Source organism: Ahaetulla prasina, chromosome 6, assembly GCF_028640845.1.
Source record: "Ahaetulla prasina isolate Xishuangbanna chromosome 6, ASM2864084v1, whole genome shotgun sequence".
Taxonomy (NCBI): Eukaryota; Metazoa; Chordata; class Lepidosauria; order Squamata; family Colubridae; genus Ahaetulla; species Ahaetulla prasina.
Window position 1 is genome coordinate 82,228,409 of NC_080544.1, and position 16,813 is coordinate 82,245,221.

General features: G+C 38.7%; 2 protein-coding genes across 2 annotated transcripts in view; both read right to left on the bottom strand.

Moving 5' to 3' along the window:
- The window catches only part of CP (ceruloplasmin), a 32,371-nt gene extending 25,086 nt beyond the window's left edge, over positions 1 to 7,285 (bottom strand). The window contains exon 1 of the mRNA XM_058189306.1: positions 6,980 to 7,285. Within this exon, the coding sequence (XP_058045289.1) occupies positions 6,980 to 7,134 (155 nt within the window). The 5' untranslated portion in view covers positions 7,135 to 7,285. The remainder of the gene's footprint in view (positions 1 to 6,979) is intronic.
- Positions 7,286 to 8,415: 1,130 nt separating this feature from the next.
- Positions 8,416 to 16,730, bottom strand: TM4SF18 (transmembrane 4 L six family member 18). Its single transcript, XM_058189317.1, has 5 exons — positions 16,403 to 16,730; positions 13,189 to 13,278; positions 10,470 to 10,612; positions 9,669 to 9,849; positions 8,416 to 9,104 (listed from the first exon to the last, which is right to left on the bottom strand). Exons 1-5 carry the CDS (start codon positions 16,577 to 16,579, stop codon positions 9,090 to 9,092), a joined length of 606 nt encoding a protein of 201 aa, XP_058045300.1. The 5' UTR covers positions 16,580 to 16,730; the 3' UTR covers positions 8,416 to 9,089.
- Positions 16,731 to 16,813: the final 83 nt, after the last annotated feature.

The window sequence follows — 16,813 nt, forward strand, 5'->3', positions numbered from 1 at the left end:
CAATAGTTGCAGCATCCCAGAGTTATATGATGACCTTTTGCAATTTTCCCAGTTATCTTACAACAAACAACATCAGTGGAGGAAGCTGGATTTGCTGCATGATTTCTTTAACAGTGATTTGCTAATGATCCATGGCAGAAAAGGTTGTAAAAATTAGGTGCAACTCACTTATTCTTCACATTTTCTTAACAAGGTGATCAGAATTATACAACTACATAAGTGGTGGGCTGCTACCAGTTCTCACCGATTCGCTTGAATTGTTGGTGGAAATTTGGCCAAGGTCACTGAACTGTTAGTGATGGCCGGCAGGCCATGCCCCCAAACTGGTCCCCCGGTTGCTGGTCGTTCGCCCGGAAGTCTTCTCCTTCTCAGCCTCATATCACAGGGCAAACAAACACATTTTTTGGAAGAACTTTACCCAAGACTTCTTGTGTATTCAGGGGCTAGCCTGACACTCCCAACAATGAGTTTGGTGGTGATCTAAGGAAATGTCTTCCAGCTCTTCAAGATTGACTTTAAGAGCACTGAGAAGCCGACAGCAAAAGTAGCGGCGGCAAGGGCAATGGGCATATGGCATGTCCCTCCACGGTCCACTCCTGGGTGACAGGGCTTTCACCGCCACCTCTTTTCCTCAGAGGCGCGGTGTCTGCCTCCAAATCCTTGCAGAGGGATACACACACACACACACACACACACACACAGGTCACCCACATTTTCCAGTCCGGCAGGCAGGCTCGGCAGGCAAACTTTTATTTTGTCAGCCCAAGACGGGGGAGGTACGTAGAAAATTGCCCTGTCTTTGCAACATTGGTCATGTGACTGAGTGGGCATAGCCAACTCGATATCACTCACAGCAAGGTGCTGCCCCACCTTGCCCTGAGTGACTTCGAGTTGGCCATGCCCACTCAGTCACATGACCACCAAGCCACTCCCACTGTTGTGGTCCGCCAGCAGCCTGCGGAGCTGGCAACGGAGTTGGACAGTGATGAGGCTGAGGTGAGACCAGGGCCATCAGAGAGTGAGGTGCGGATTCCAGAGCCTCCAGAGACTGATCGTAGTGAGACAGAGGAACAGGAGGAACCTGTTCCTAATGCACGCATGAGAAGAGCTGCCAGAAGGCAAGAGCAGCTCAAGCAAAAAGGACAACTCGGGAGTAGGGCCAAGAGATGATTGGCCCCTCCCATAAGGCTTAAAACAGACCAGTAATGGCGTTTGGGCTTTGCCGGATAACAATGTTGGTAGCTTCGTCTTCTGCTTCGTCTACGTCTTATATTTATTTTTGTGACTTCTGAATGTTTGCCAAGACAGGCCTTTGGCAGTTTGCCTAATTGGACCAAGGTTTGCAATAGGACTGAGGAATTTGTGTTGGGAGGAATTTGTTTTAATTTGAGTTGAGTGACACTGGGAATGAAGTAATTCTCAGCTGTTTGAATAAAGTTTGTTTTTTCACAGACTGAATTTCCTACTATCTACTTGGGCCTGGTTAACAACACTCACTCAGTCACATGACTACCAAGCGACATCCACCAAACAAGCCAGGCCCACAGAACCAGTAATAAAAAAATTTGGAACCCACCCCTGAACTACATTAGCTTTTTTTGACAGATTCATACCTCACAACAGACCCTGTGCTATCTATTTCACGCCAGCATTTGCATGTCTTAAGTGTCTCCATCCAAAGTATTTAAAGAAGGAAACCTAGTTCTCTCTGTGTATCAGAACAAGATTATCTTTATTACATGCATAACATTTACTCTGAGATATCTAGTCTGCAAAAAACTGAGTCACTCTGTTAGCCTTTTTCATGGCATAGGTGATCTCGCTGACAGATGAATAGATGAGCTCTGTTGTTATTGGTGTTTTTTGTTGGGTGAATTTAAAAAAAAAATCTTGGGAACCCAGAATTGTATGTTGCAGGCTTTCTATGTTTTAATATTTGTAACTTACTCAGAGATACTTGTGTGAGACAGGCAGCTATTGTTGTGATCTGTCAGCAGCCTGGGGAGCTGTCGGCGGAATCGGACTGCAATGAGCCTGTTCCTAATGCCTGCATGAGGCGAGCTGCCAGAAGGCAGGAGCAGCTCAAGCAGAGAGGTCATCTCGGGAGTAGGACCAAGAGATAATTGGCCCCTCCCATAAGGTTTAAAAGGAGACCAGCACCGGTGTCTCAGTTTGCCGGAAAGCAATGTTGCAGCTGCGCTCTTTGCTCTGTTCTCTGCTCTGGACGTTTATCAGAAAAGACCTTGACAGTTATCCAGATTGAACCAGGTTTGAGATAACCAAAGGCTGTTTGTTTGTGAAGCCTTTGTTTCGTTTTGAGTTACCCGGCGCTGGGAATAAATTAATTCCCAGCTGTTTGAATAAAGTGTATTTTTACTAAGGACTGCGTTTGTTGCTACCTGCTCGAATCTGGGTCACAACAGCTATATCAAATAAAAAAAATAGGCAACAAGAAATAGAAGTGTCTGTCTCGTGGCAGAGGTGTCTTTGTAGTGGTCATCCAGATTTTTTTCAGTACAAGTATGATAACCATATACAGCGATTACCTGAGCTAAAATGATTTTTTTCGTTGTTGTTTTTTCCAAGCACAGTTCTCACAGAATTCTCTTTGGTAAAACTTATTAAGAAATATAGGAGTGCAAGTATATTAGCAAATCAACTATTTTCACATTAGAATGGATATACTTTAAGGTAAAAATTTTCTGATTCTCTGCTTCATAGTCTTCCTATGATCCTACAAGAGTCCCTCTGTTCACTGACAACAAGGAAGTCTGCTTGCAGTTGTTTAAACAATGGTCCAGGGAACCAACTTTTAGACTAAGTTACTACAGTGGCGTCAACATTTAATGAACTGTTTGACAAAATAAATGTTTGCTATATTTTAATATCTCGATAAAGCCCATTGTACATGTGCACCAGCTTACCATTTCTGAGGTAAGCTGACATAAATGATATTGTTGTATGTAGATTGTCTAAAGTGCTTGGTATAAAAAGGATTTTGTTACTTTGGGTTGATGCCCATACTCGGGTTTTGTCATATCTGAAATATGAGCAATTAATTGCTTTCTGATTCTGGGTCACTCTTTCTTTTATAGTTATGTTTCCTTGGTGAAGGAGTTGTCTACATCTCTGCTGTAGAGAATAGTAAATGAGGAAAAGGAAGAAGAAATAAGATATTCTCCTATTGCAAGTAGCATACAAGAGCTTAGTTCTGGAAAACAGCAACACAAGTACTGTACTGCAATGCAACAGTAATTCTCACTTTCCTTTTGATTGCATTATGCATACTTGTTCAAACTGGAAATAAATGGACAGTATTAATTAAGTTCTTTTTGAGAACAGAAATTCAAGTTTGTGGATTCTGGCTATTTAACAGGAAACGCTTAGCAGTCAATTTTAACTAGCTTCTGCACTATAGTTTGAAAAATAAAAATGTATAGGTGAGCACTGGATGAAAGTTTGTGTAGTAACTTTTGTTCATGCCTGACTAACCATGCATTTAGGAATCGTGTTTTTTCATTCAAAATTTGATCGGATTACTTTGTCTTGCCTCTGTCTTTATGCTCTATAACTTCCATTATTGTACTTAGACATTGGTGTGTTTTTTAACTGCATTGCACCATCATTTTAAAAGTTATCTTGCCACTCGAAAAGCTCAACAGCAAGGCAGGGATGGGAGTGCCCAAATTGACAGAACAATGAACATTGTACTGTTCTGTCCCCTTGATCACTAGATTTACCTTTTGGAGTCATTTTGTTTCCTATAAGGACTCCCCAGGCTAACTTCTTAACTCTGTCAGTCACTCACTTTTGTCTCTGTTCAACAATTCCACACATCACAGCATTTACCTTTTATTTCATTTCACCGTTTGATTCCCAGCAATCTTGGGAATGTATGGCAGATTTGATTTTGTTCAGTTAACCAATGAGTTGCTTCGAAGCCTCAGCTGATGGAGAGGACTGTACAGTTTCAAAGGCAAACCAATATTGCTTTGTAAAAATCATTAACAATCTTGTTTTTCAGGAAGCTTCGTGAGACACTAATTAAATTAGAGAGGCATGTATGGACTTTCTAGAACTGTACAGTTAATTTCCTGTTGACATGGGCACTGTGTCCTTTTCCTTATTCTTCTTTTGCAAAGATAATGGCTTTCATTTTAAAATAAACCTACATAAATCTTATTACTAAGATCCCTGAGGCCTGAAGCATTTAAATAGAGATTAAACATGAAATACAGAACATTGTAAGACAAGGCTTTCTTCGTGTAATGTAACCATCCTCAATGGATTTTCAAGAATAAGGAAGCGTTAACTTTTGTCAGAGACTGAATATTTCCAGTCACTGCTGCCTTTTTGTTACTTTATATTTTTCAAGCATTCTTCATCCATGTTCTCTTTTGCTCTTGTTAGAACAGGAGATCTGAGTTATAAACATCTGGACAACCACTGGATGATAATAAAATGAACTCTGCATTTCCATTTCCTGCTTACCTACTTCCCCCACTCCCCAGAAAACATAAGGCTGATTAATACAATCCCCAAGTTACGCAAAGGCTGAATGCCAAGATCAGTTTGACTGATTTAGAAATGCTTATAAGGGTTATTGTTACCAGTTATTATTGATGTATTCAATCCGAGATGAACCATATTTTAAAAATGCATTAACAAAACATAGATACAATGGTTTCCCCTCCATTTCATTGTATCCAATATAACTTCAATAACTTCACTCTGTTGTTAGTTGCGAAGTCGTGTCTGACCCATCACGACTCCATGGAAAAGGTTCCTCCAGGCCTTCCTGTCCTCTACCATCCTCTGGAGCCCATTTAAGCTCAAGCCTACTGCTTCAGTGACTCCATCCATCCATCTCATTCTCTGTTGACCCCTTCTTCTTTTGCCCTCAATTTTTCCCAGCATTCGGCTCTTCTCCAGTGAGTCCTTCCTTCTCATTAGGTGGCCGAAGTATTTCAGTTTCATCTTTAGGATCTGGCCTTCTAAAGAGCAGTCAGTGTTGATCTCTTCTTGGACTGACTGGTTTGATCGCCTTGCAGTCCAAGGAGTCTTCTCCAGCACCATAGTTCAAAGCCTCAATTCTTTGGCGCTCAGTCTTTCTTATGGTCCAACTTTTACAGCCATATATTGCAACAGGGAAAACCATAGCCTTAACAATTGGCGTCTTTGTTGGATATCTCTGCTTTTTAGTAAGCTATCTAGATTTGCCATAGCTTTCCTCCCCAGGAGCAAGCGTCTTTTAATTTCTTCACTTCACTTTAACCTATCAGAAATCTTTTGCTAGTCCTAAAAATAATCCCCTGGTCTTTTCTGATTCTCACAACTAAAAGAAAGTGTTCAGGTAACAGAAAGGTGGAGTCTATAAGGTGGTGACATACCTTTCACTACTGTTTAGGACATCTACCTTATCTTCCATTTATGCTGAGACAGAAGAAATATATCCCTGATTCTTTTTTTTTTTTTTAAATGTGTGTATTAATAAAGGTAATCACTCCAGTTTCACATATGAAGGGATCCCATCTAAACTGTTTGAAAAAGCCAGATGCATCATTTTTCTTCATTCAAAACACCACCACTATTCAGTTAAAATATAATGGCAAGATTTATTTCAGCACTTCAACTGTCTCTGCAGAAACATTACAGGGTTACTGACTTCAGTGGAGGAAAGACAGTGGAGGAAATAAAACATATATTAATGTAGGAAGGAGAGGATGTGACTATACACATTCTGTCTCCAGGTCCTCAAAGACCCTGCTTGCAGGCTACCTCTCAACCTCTTTTGTAAAGAGGAAAGGAAATGTACTAAGGGAGAAGTAAGCATCAGAGGAAACAAACCCAGTATTAGGGCCACAGGAGAAAACTTGGGGGCCAATTTGCTTCTGTAACACTGCAAATATTTGTCTGAATGTTCAGCTTTCTTCTTTAAAAAAAATCTAGCCTAGTCTACTCCAGCATTCTGCATCATCTTTAAATAGGATACCAAAGAGTAGAGCTTTTAGTTGTACTCTGTACCAACTTCTCACTAGAATTCCATATTCTACAATTGCTCTGCTTTGTTCCAGACATTTTATAGGAAGTCCAGCTATCATAGCTGTTTCCCATCCATATGTCTCCTGTTTACCTGCCACTTTGTTTAAGAACACTGACAAATGAAAGATTGAATAGTTTCTCTACAACTTTTCATTGCTTCCACTAGAACCTCTCTGCTTGAACAACTTTAGAAGTGTTTCTCAACCTTGGGAACTTTTAAGATGTGGAAACTTCAATTCCCAGAGTTCCCACATTGACTGGGGAATACTTCATAACATTTCCAAGATTGAGAATCAAGGCTCAGCAGTGTTACCACCATGAGATCTAGAGCAGAAAAAGTACTTTTCTTCTAAAATGAATTTAATTGATAATAAAATGGTAGAATTCTTGGGTATTTTCAAGTGATATCTCATGAAAATTCACCCAAATAAATGCAATGCAATGCCTGAAAAGGTGACTGATTCTTCCCTTAAGCAGTAAAACAAAATATCTCTAAATAGATTGTGTTAAACACATTTACATATTTATGACACACCTGTACAAAGTATTTGGGATGATCTAGTTTCAGGTTTTGATCCAGTTAGCAAAAAGTGCTTCTTTCTCCCAACCCCAACACATGAAACTGTAGTCATAAAACTTCTGTTTTGTAGAACTAAATGTGCATCATATACAATGCAAAACAAAAGTAAAAGATTATAATCACATGCAGGTGCAGAAAGGCAAGGCTCCGATCCCCTTAGTGTTATGTGTGGTAAGATTTTGACAAGCAAAACTTTTTCTGCAAGTTTGTTTTCAGGCTGAAATGTCTTCCCCATGGCTAGTATAAATGACAGGCACGCATGCTTTTTTGCATCCAGTCATTGCTGATTAGAAAGAAATAGTTCATTGTAAAAATGTGAAAACTTATATGAGCCCAATTAAACAAGTTGAGACTTACTCATCTTCTGAAAAGGGCTTCCCAGTTAGGATGTTCTTTGTTCCTGGAGCGTAATTCCAATCAATTTCATTAATTCCAATGTAGTATTCTCTGGTTACTGCAGAGACTTGGAACAAGTAATAAGCCAACAAGTGGCTTATCACAGACAGCTTCATGTTTGAGGTTGTTTTAGTCCAATGGACTCACCCAGGAACACCTCCTTTAAATATCTTCAGTATTTCCCCCTTTGCAAGCTTTTGTTTAGTTTCAACAGCCTGGAAGGTTGCACAATTCTTGTTTAAACAAACCCTGTCAGATTTGGTGGCAACAACTCTTAGACAGCTCATAGATGATTGAAACAACAGGAGAAAAAAAACCCCATATTTTTTATCACAGTTAACATTGTTCAAATGTAAATCATGTCTCAATCTGTGAATTTGAAAATTGTTCTTAATAAAAAGATTTTTTTTAAAATGTAAAAATCCATGCTATGGTGAAATGCTTTGGAATTTCCCAACACAACATCTATTTTCTCCTGTTCATTCTGTTTGATACAGCTGAAATTTCCTGCATTTCACAACCTGGGGAAAGTTATATTTCAGCTTTAAACTGCAGGACAATGTCCAAAATTCCAAGCAGTTAATAATATATCAGTGCAATATTAGCAAATTTCAGACAAGACTGGCATTACTTGTCTATATTATTTAAAACATTTTTTCCTGAAAAATTTGGTTATTTGGCGATCCATATAGTAACTGATAATTGGGACAAATTTTGCAACCTTATATTAAAAGCTTTACAATTCAATCTGAAGATTTATTTTGTTTGTTCTACTAATCCCAGTTATATATACCTGTTCAGTTTCTTCTCAAAAACTGACATTTACAAGGCTGATTTTTGTAGGAACCAAAAATTAACAATCACAATTATTTTACATTTTTGTTAATTAAAATATACCCATCTAACTCATGTAGGTTTTTTATTAGAAGGTTTCCTGAACAACTTTATGCAATTTTTATTTTCTTATCACACAGTAGCAACAATTCTTTGGAGCAGGTAAAAAAGCTACCACCAATTAGGAAATGATCTGCTTGGTAAGTTCTGCAGAGCTTCAGTACTACAAATGTAAAGGGAGCCTTTTCAGTGATTCCCAAAAACATTGCAATTGAATCAGGCTATTGAAAAAAAAAAGAGAGTGTAAGTAGACCTTGACTTATGACTACAACTGGGACCAGAATTTCTGTTCCTAAGCAAAATGCTTATTAAGTGAATCTTACAGTTATTAAACAAATCTGGCTTCCCCATTGACTTTGGGGACGTTGCAAATGTCAATCACTTGACCCATCATGTGTGACTATTGTAAATACATGCCAGTTGCTAAACAAATGGTTGTAGGTTGAGGACTTCTTGAATGAGATCAAAAGAATGTGAAGACGAACAAAGAATCTTTGTTAGCATTGAGTGTGGTGCTTTTTTTATTACTCACTGCGGGGAAGGATCCAAAGTAAATATAACTGTATTTCGGTAAGGCAAATTAGGGACCATTCCAATGTTTTTGCTCAATGGGTGAACTAGTAGAGGCAAGTCTATTTTTATGGCTTTCTACATGCAAAACACATTTCCCAAATCTCATCTCAGACTATGACATTTTTCCCAACAACTGTGCAGGGGAAGTTTTATTCAATTGCTCATTTAATCATGCTAAATCCCATTTATGATACAAAAAGGTGTATTCCAGATATATGTTTTTCTCTTTACTAAGAATGTTGTTGTTCATAATAATATGACTACTTATTAAACTAAATATTTATTCAGGTGGTATTGAGGGATGGTAAGTGCTTTATATTATGTAAACACAAAAAAATCTTCATTTTTCAAGAGCCTCACAATTTAGATACATAGCAAATGCAAGAAAGGGAAAAGGTCTGCAAACAGGCAACAAGAAAAGCAGACTATCCAAAAACTGTATACTTTAGCCGAAATGTGTGGAGCAACATAAATAATATGTTGGGAAAACATTGGCAGTTCTTCTGTGTTACCCACAGAAACAGAAGAGCCTGCTTAAAAATTAATATCAAAATGCATGCTCAGAGATATGATGGAGTCATGGTGGAGTCATTCCCCAAGGTTGTTAGATCAATGCAGGCTGTAAAAAAAACCAAAAGATACAAGATTTTAATGGACGTTTATCTAGGAAATATTGCAGAGCTTGTGAGATGCTTGTACTGATAGCTAGTGTTGCTTTTTTTTTTGGTTACCTCAGCTACTGATTTGTATTTATTGCAAGATTGTGGTGATACTGTGTGCTTTCAATCATTGCTAGTCACCCAGATTCATGATTGATTGTTTATTTTGTCGAATACATATTAAATAATATATATAAGCATGAATTGAATAAATAAAATGAATACAATTAAAGGGAGGCACGCTAGTGCTCTTATGCACGCCCCTTACATGATGTTGAGGTTGGCAAAATCAAATCAAATCAAATCAATAAATGCATTTATATCTAAATTATTTCAGTCAAGACAACTGATTCCATTGGGCACATAAGATCTCACTGTGAATTCACCTTGGACCACAATACAAAAGTCTCATTTGATCACTGACTGAATCAGTGGTTCTAGAAGCATATGAATACTGGGTCAACTAGGAAGAATAAAAATAACACAAGCAGTTATGCTATGTAAAAAGAAAACTTTTCTCTTACCTGAACAAAGATGGGATAATTTCCACAAAGGATTTGCCTTAATTCTGCAATTATTTTCAGAAGGCAGATCAAGATTTCGAGGCCACTAAGAACTATCAGAATAGACAACAAAATGATGTTCCAATCCACTACATAAGCAGGCTCAGTGCACTGGGACCAGGAAATGGGATCCATGAGGTAACTATCGAGGAAACAATAACATAAAGAAAATGGGAACAGATTGCTACTATGAATATACTTCTATAAAGACCTCTTAGGTGGTCTTATCATATAGAGTTTTCAGCCCAAGGACTCTTTGTCCATTCATCTATCACAGCAATCCCCAACCTTTACAGTTTTGTGGATCAGTGGGGGGGCGGAGAAGAAGGAATGGTTATGCACAAGCGGCAGGTGCACATACACACAGCTGCATGTGCATGAACTGCAAGCTCACGCGTCCACCACTCACACAAATGGAGCTACGCACACATGCATGCTCACCTGCTGCTTGCACAAGTGGAGCTGCATGGACATGCACACACGCCGCTTCCGAACAAGCCAAGGCCTGGTAATGGGTCTCAGCCCGGGGATTAGGGATCCCTGATCTATCAGATTTCCAGAGATGAATACAGGGAGGGTGAAAGAATCTGGAAATGGACTTGTCTGAATGAAGCAATTTTGAAATACAAAGGAGAAGCAGCCCTTGTAAGCCCATTCCTTGTAAGGTCAGAGGGCCACATCAATTGGCCATTTCATTTAAATATTTGGCTGAGGACGTCAATGTAATCTAAAATTAGTTTTACAGATAAGCCTGTTTCTTACCTGCCTGCTGTGTTTTTGAAGGCATATTCCCAGCCAGCTGAGGTTTTGCAGTATGGGCCTTGCACTAAGTTCAAAACAGATATGATCAGACTATAGCCAGAGAATGCAATCCCTAGTAGGGAAAGCACAGCAGAAATGAAACGCTGCATTAAAAAAAGAAGAAGAGTGAGAGGAAGTGAAAAGATTCTATTATTACAAGGAACAAACTATGTACATCAAACCTGGCCATTTTAGTTGCCCCTGGACCACATTCACCCTTTGGCTGTCCCTTGTGAAGTCAATTGGAAATCAGAAATCAAATGTAAATAAATGTACATGCACACAATACAACTTGCTTTTATTTTGAAAGCAACCATTTCCCCCTGCCGCAATTTATGTATGTATGTGGCTATGTACCTTCACAGTCCTATTGGTTTGGCTCTCCACAATTCCAGTTTCTCATGTGGCCCCTTGGGAAAATTAATTTTCCACTCCTAATCTACATCTATAGATATATCATATTCTTTGATCAAGTGTAGAAAGCAGTATAGTTGGGAAGATAGGTAGTGTTGGATGAAAACTTAGCGCACTGTCCATCCAGAACGCATGCTACATTTCTCCTCACTAATCAGAGGACTTGGCTGATAGATTTATAGTTGTGTCCTATGGTTGGACAAGGCTGGAAGTCATAAACATCCTGGCTGCAAACCTCAAAATAATACTGTACATGTGATTCCAGCAACCTCCCTTGTGCTCCCCAATCTCCCTTTACCACTGGCTCTATATTTCTTTAAACTGTTTGATTTTTATTTATTTTTTAAAAAATAAGAAGCTGTAAAGACACAAAGCAGAGCTCTTTGAAAATAACAACAACAACAATAATAATAATACAATGGGCAGTTGAAGTCTAGTGTTTTGTTCGAAAATAACTCCAATGTTTAAATAAGGCAAAAGTAAACAGAATTAGTACAGGATGCCCTTTGCAGCTGATTAAATCTATGTGGTAATTTGTGAGCTTCATCATATCATTTTGCAAATGCTGAATGTGTCCTTCAGCTCCCAAAGGTTGGACTCCAGGCCAAACTTAGCAAACTATGAGAGTTTCAGGAACTATTAGATCTGTTGCCTGTAAAGCCAGTAGTTTGGGATGATATGACATGAAAGGAATTAATATAACCGTAGTTTGTTGCTATAACCCTTATCAAAGAGTAGGGGGAAAGAATATTGGCAATTTGCTCTTTCAAATGACATTTTCTTTGTTGAAGTTAGGCTAGTCGGAATTGCTTTTCCACCTGAGAAACCAAACAAAATGGAACAGACATCTCTCCTCTAAATTGGAAAATTTAGCAAACATAATTTTGGTTATGAGCCAAAAAATTCCATAAACACCTCTTCCTGTTGCTACCAGAAATACAACAATTCAAGTTTTGCTCTTGTTTATATTCAAAATCATGATATTTGGTTGCCATCAATGTTATGGCCATAAATGAGCCATAAGTCATGTAGATGAGTTTGTAACAAATTTGAATGAGTCTCTCAGAATAAGTTCTTAGTCACTGCAAGACATCACTTCTCTTTTTAAAAAAATAATTGTTCATGTACTTACATTTACAAAATACAGGTAGTCCTCGGTTTATGACCACAATTGAGCCAAAATATGTTGCTGAGTGAGAAATTTGTTAAGTGAGTTTTGCCCCATTTTACGACTTTTCCTGGCCACATTTATTAAGTGAATCACTGCAATTGTTAAATTAATAACCTGGTTGTTAAGTGAATCTGGTTTCCCCATAGACTTTGCTTTTCAGGATTCAAAAGGTGATCTCATGATGGCGGGACACTGCAACCGTCATAAATGTGAATCAGTTGTCAAGCATCTGAATGTAAATCACATGACCAAGGGAATGCTGCAATAGTCGTAAGTGTGGAAAATCATCATAAGTCACTTTTTTCAGTGCCATTTTAATGGTCACTAAGTGAACTGTTGTAAGCCAAGGACTACCTGTATTATTACTGTGTATGTCCTTAAGCAAATCCATCATTCCATATAAATAAGACTATCTTACTTTTAATGTGATATGCCTCATCAACTGATGTCTCATAAAACACCAAACAGATCCTTAAACTCTCAAGACCATGATGATCTCATAGACTTATGTTCTATTTGACTGAAAGATGACAGAAAGGGCAATATTATGTCATGCTTCTTGGGAAGAAGACAGTGTGATTTTTGTGGCAATAGTTTTTGGGACTTGCACTGCTAAGCCTGACCCAAGATGTGGAATTAAGGAAGATATAAATTATTCATTTAAAGCATGATGCTGGGCCAATTATCTTTGTATTGCTTCCCTCTCAAGACTGTAGTGCACATTATGTTAATCTTCACTAATGTAAACTCAGAATTCCATTAATTGGTCCAACAGACTTGGAGAGCATGAGACTGCAGAACAGTGCTTAACAGAGAGACGGAAGTTTAGGGAAAAACATTTGGTAACAATTCTAAAGTTACGTCTGTTGATACTGGTCCATCTATTTCATAATGGGGGCCAGCTATTTTTCCTGTTCTTGTTTGTTTGGATTTGCAGATTTGTTGCAGAGATAACAAACAACAGGTCTCTTTCTTTTTTGTTTAAACTCTATCACAGACCAAGGAAGGAAACAACAGCAGAGGGTCAAGAGTGTCAAAAGAGGAAGGAAGGTCTTTTTAAAGCGAAAATGCTACATTTGCAAACCATACACTTACTCTATATGTTCTGGTGCAGCTTTCACTTTGGAAGCATTCATAAAAGGTGTCCCGGTCCAGAATTACCAGAAGTGCTGCTAGAATAAGAATCTAGAACAGAGTAGCACAGAACATATCTAGTTTGAGAACATTAAACTCACAAAATCCTTCTTTCAGAACCTTATATTCTGATTAGATAATTTTGAGTAGCTACTTTACATCACATTTGACTGAACGTATAGAACCAAAACATATCAGAAATGCTTTATTCCAAAATAAACAGAAGGAAAACATAGGGTTGTCTGTGTGCTCCTTATAATCATGGATAATTATAAAGGTAGAACTTATGCTATATGAAGCCGCTGGGTGAGATCATCTGTGGTTTTGGGGTGCGGTGTCATCTGTACGCCGATGATACAAAGCTGTACATCTCCACCCCTAACCACCCCAAGCCGCTGAAGTGATGTCCCGGTGCCTGGAGGCCGTGCAGGTCTGGATGGGGAAAAACAGGCTCCGACTCAACCCTTCCAAGACCGAGTGGCTGTGGATGCCGGCATCCCGGTACAATCAGCTGATTCCATCGCTGACTGTGTGAAGCGAGTTATTGGCCCCCACGGAGAAGGTCCACAATCTAGGCGTCCTTCTGGATGCACGACTGTCGTTAGAAGAACATATGACGGCCATCGCCAGAGGAGCTTTTTATCAGGTCCGCCTGATATGCCAGTTGCGTCCCTTCTTGGATCGGGATTCCCTATGCACAGTCACTCACGCCCTCGTCACTTCCCGCCTGGACTACTGCAACGCTCTCTACATGGGGCTCCCCTTGAACAGCACCCAGAGGCTCCAACTGGTTCAGAATGCGGCTGCGCGGGTGATAGAGGGAACGACTCGAGGCTCCCATATAACACCCCTCCTGCGCAGGCTGCACTGGCTTCCGGTGGTCTTCTGGGTGCAATTCAAGGTGTTAGTTATCACCTTTAAAGCGCTCCATGGCATAGGACCGGGTTATCTACAGGACCGCCTGCTGCTACCGGTGGCCTCCCATCGACCAATGCGCTCCCATAGGGAGGGCCTCCTCAGGGTGCCGTCGGCCAGACAATGTCGACTGGCGACCCCCAGGGGGAGGGCCTTCTCTGTGGGGGTTCCTGCCCTATGGAATGAGCTGCCTCCAGGGCTACGCCAACTCCCTGACCTCCGGACCTTTCGGCGCGAGCTGAAGACGTTTTTATTCCATTGCTCAGGACTGGCCTAATAGTTTTAATGGGGGTTTTACTGGTTTTATAGTTTTCAGCCAATTTCATATTAGTCTTTTAAATTTGTTTTTAATTTTTATACTTGTTGTTTTATCTGGCTGTAAACCGCCCTGAGTCCTTTGGGAGAAGGGCAGTATAAAAATTGGAATAAATAAATGAATGAATGAATGAATGAATGAATGAATGAATGAATGAATGAACATTCAACTTGTATTGAACATTGCCAATAGTTTCATCTTGCTGGTACTTCCCTTACTATATGATATAAAATGTTTTAAAATATAAAACATATAATGTTAGCTTTTGAAAGACGCCTACAAATCTAGTAAGACAGAAATACAAAAGAATGGATAATTCCAAAAAAGGAAACATTCTAAATTGCACTGGTGGTGTAGATATAATAGAATTGGTACCAATGGGCATTTTTTCCTGTTTTCTTTAGTGGGAGGGGGGAACCAATATCTTTGTTCCATTCATGGTTGCCAAGGAAAGGAATAAACCACCCTTCCTGACATCAAAACTGCCAGATACTTTGCATTTGTATTGCATTTAAAGAAAAAAAATCTTAAATCTTTCAATATCAGTTTAGACTCTAAACTTTAGAGACAAAGAATCTCTCTACCATTTCACATTCTAGCTGGGATGCTAGGAGTTCTAGTCTGGATAGCTGGAAAGATCACCGGTTAAAACATGATGATTTGTTCAAAAGAAGGCATTGTTTTTGAAGAAAGTGACATATCCCAAAGGATCTTCTTGCACCTAAGAAGAATTATTTTGTAACTCACTTTAGATAGACCAAAGGCCAAATAAAGCAATCCCTTACATTGTTCCTTTTGGTAAAGTAAGTTGGGAAGACCACATGGTGCTCAAAAGCGTATACAGAAGCATCAGAGTGAAGCCAATGACTATGTAGCATTAAACCTTAACTATGTACTGGTTACCAGTTAATAGAAGGCCTTGAATTCTAACAATTGCAGGTGGATCACTTTTTAGTGACTTTAAAGAAACATTCATATATTTTTTTTCTGTGCACTTGGAAAATAATTGTGGGTCCCATATGAATGGCAGGACTCAGCACTGTATGAAGAAATACTTAGGGTATCAGGCAACATCTTTATGGTATAATCATTCAAATATGAATTTTATAAAAGGGCCAACCAAGGTCTCTTTTCATTTGTAATGCTCACGTTTTTCCCAATACTCCTTCAATCTTTTTTTCTTGTTAAAGGCTCACAACTGCATTCATACAATTAAACATTGGGAATTTTATTTTTTAGATATCAAGTGCAGGCATTCTTGAATATGCAGATCCCACAACTGACTTAAAGAGATAAAAATACAGCAAATCTAGTATGGTATATTAATTTTAAAACAAGCCAAATATTGGTTACCACAATTAAACATAGAGCTAATTTTTGTACTTTTTAAAATCAAAGGTCAGCCATCTTATTGAGTTAATAGTTTTGGAACATCATCATTGTGAAATACAAACTTCTACTTTTATTCTACAGCTCAACGCTGTTTGAAATATATCTTCAAAATAGGAAATTAAGATAGAAGCCTTTTGAAATAAAAGTATAAATAAAAATGTTAGTGCGATTTCATTCCAACTAAATTTCACTTGTTTTACACATATATATTAGTAAGAATTAGTGTTAATCCATGTCTATAACCATTATTATATTAATCCTACAGATGTATTTAATGACCTATATGATGTTTAAATCATCTCTGAAGGGGAAAATAATCAAATTCCATTAAAAAAAAATCCCTCTATCAACATTTAAATACTCAGCTACAGTACAAGTGACATGTTGTGTTTGGCCGTTACATTGCTTCCAAAATAGTTATTATTTTGATTCTGTCCCTTTCTGAAATCCCCCCTTTCCTGGAGGATTCCCCCCTATCTACCATCTGAGAATCAAACAGTCCTGTGGAGAAAATGAAAGATGTATTTATCTAATCCGAGAAGCAACACTTACCATAATACCTGAGAAACAGATTCCTTCAAAATGCCACACATAGCTGGCGTGATTATTGCTGGAAGCATATGAAGATTTCCCATCAGGAAAATATAGGAGAATATTTATAACAATACTCCACAGTGCCAGGGGAATCAACAGGCAACTCAAAAAGCCGCTGCATTTTTGTAAGCCCATGTCAAAAGAGCAGAGAAAGCAGTGGATAATGTCTTTCTCGAGTGTTCAAAAGTTCTTGTTTTCTTGGTTGAATGGAGACATTTTGCATTTACAGGAATCAGTTGCTGGGATAGGTTTCTTGTCTGACAAGTCCAGTTCCTGACAAATGCAAGTATTGCTGTTGTAGAACAATAGTTAGACAAATAGCACGAGCTGAATTCTTGTCCTATCCTGAGAAGTGGGGGTGGGGGTGGA

Excerpts from the sequence above, each read along its gene's own strand:
- TM4SF18 (XM_058189317.1), bottom strand. The coding sequence starts at position 16,579 with ATGGGCTTACAAAAATGCAGCGGCTTTTTGAGTTGCCTGTTGATTCCC. Across the intron at positions 13,279-16,402 it reads TCTGTTTCTCAGGTATTATG|ATTCTTATTCTAGCAGCACT; the intron begins GTAAGTGTTGCT and ends ACTCTGTTCTAG. Across the intron at positions 9,850-10,469 it reads TTCAAAAACACAGCAGGCAG|TTACCTCATGGATCCCATTT; the intron begins GTAAGAAACAGG and ends TTTCCTCGATAG.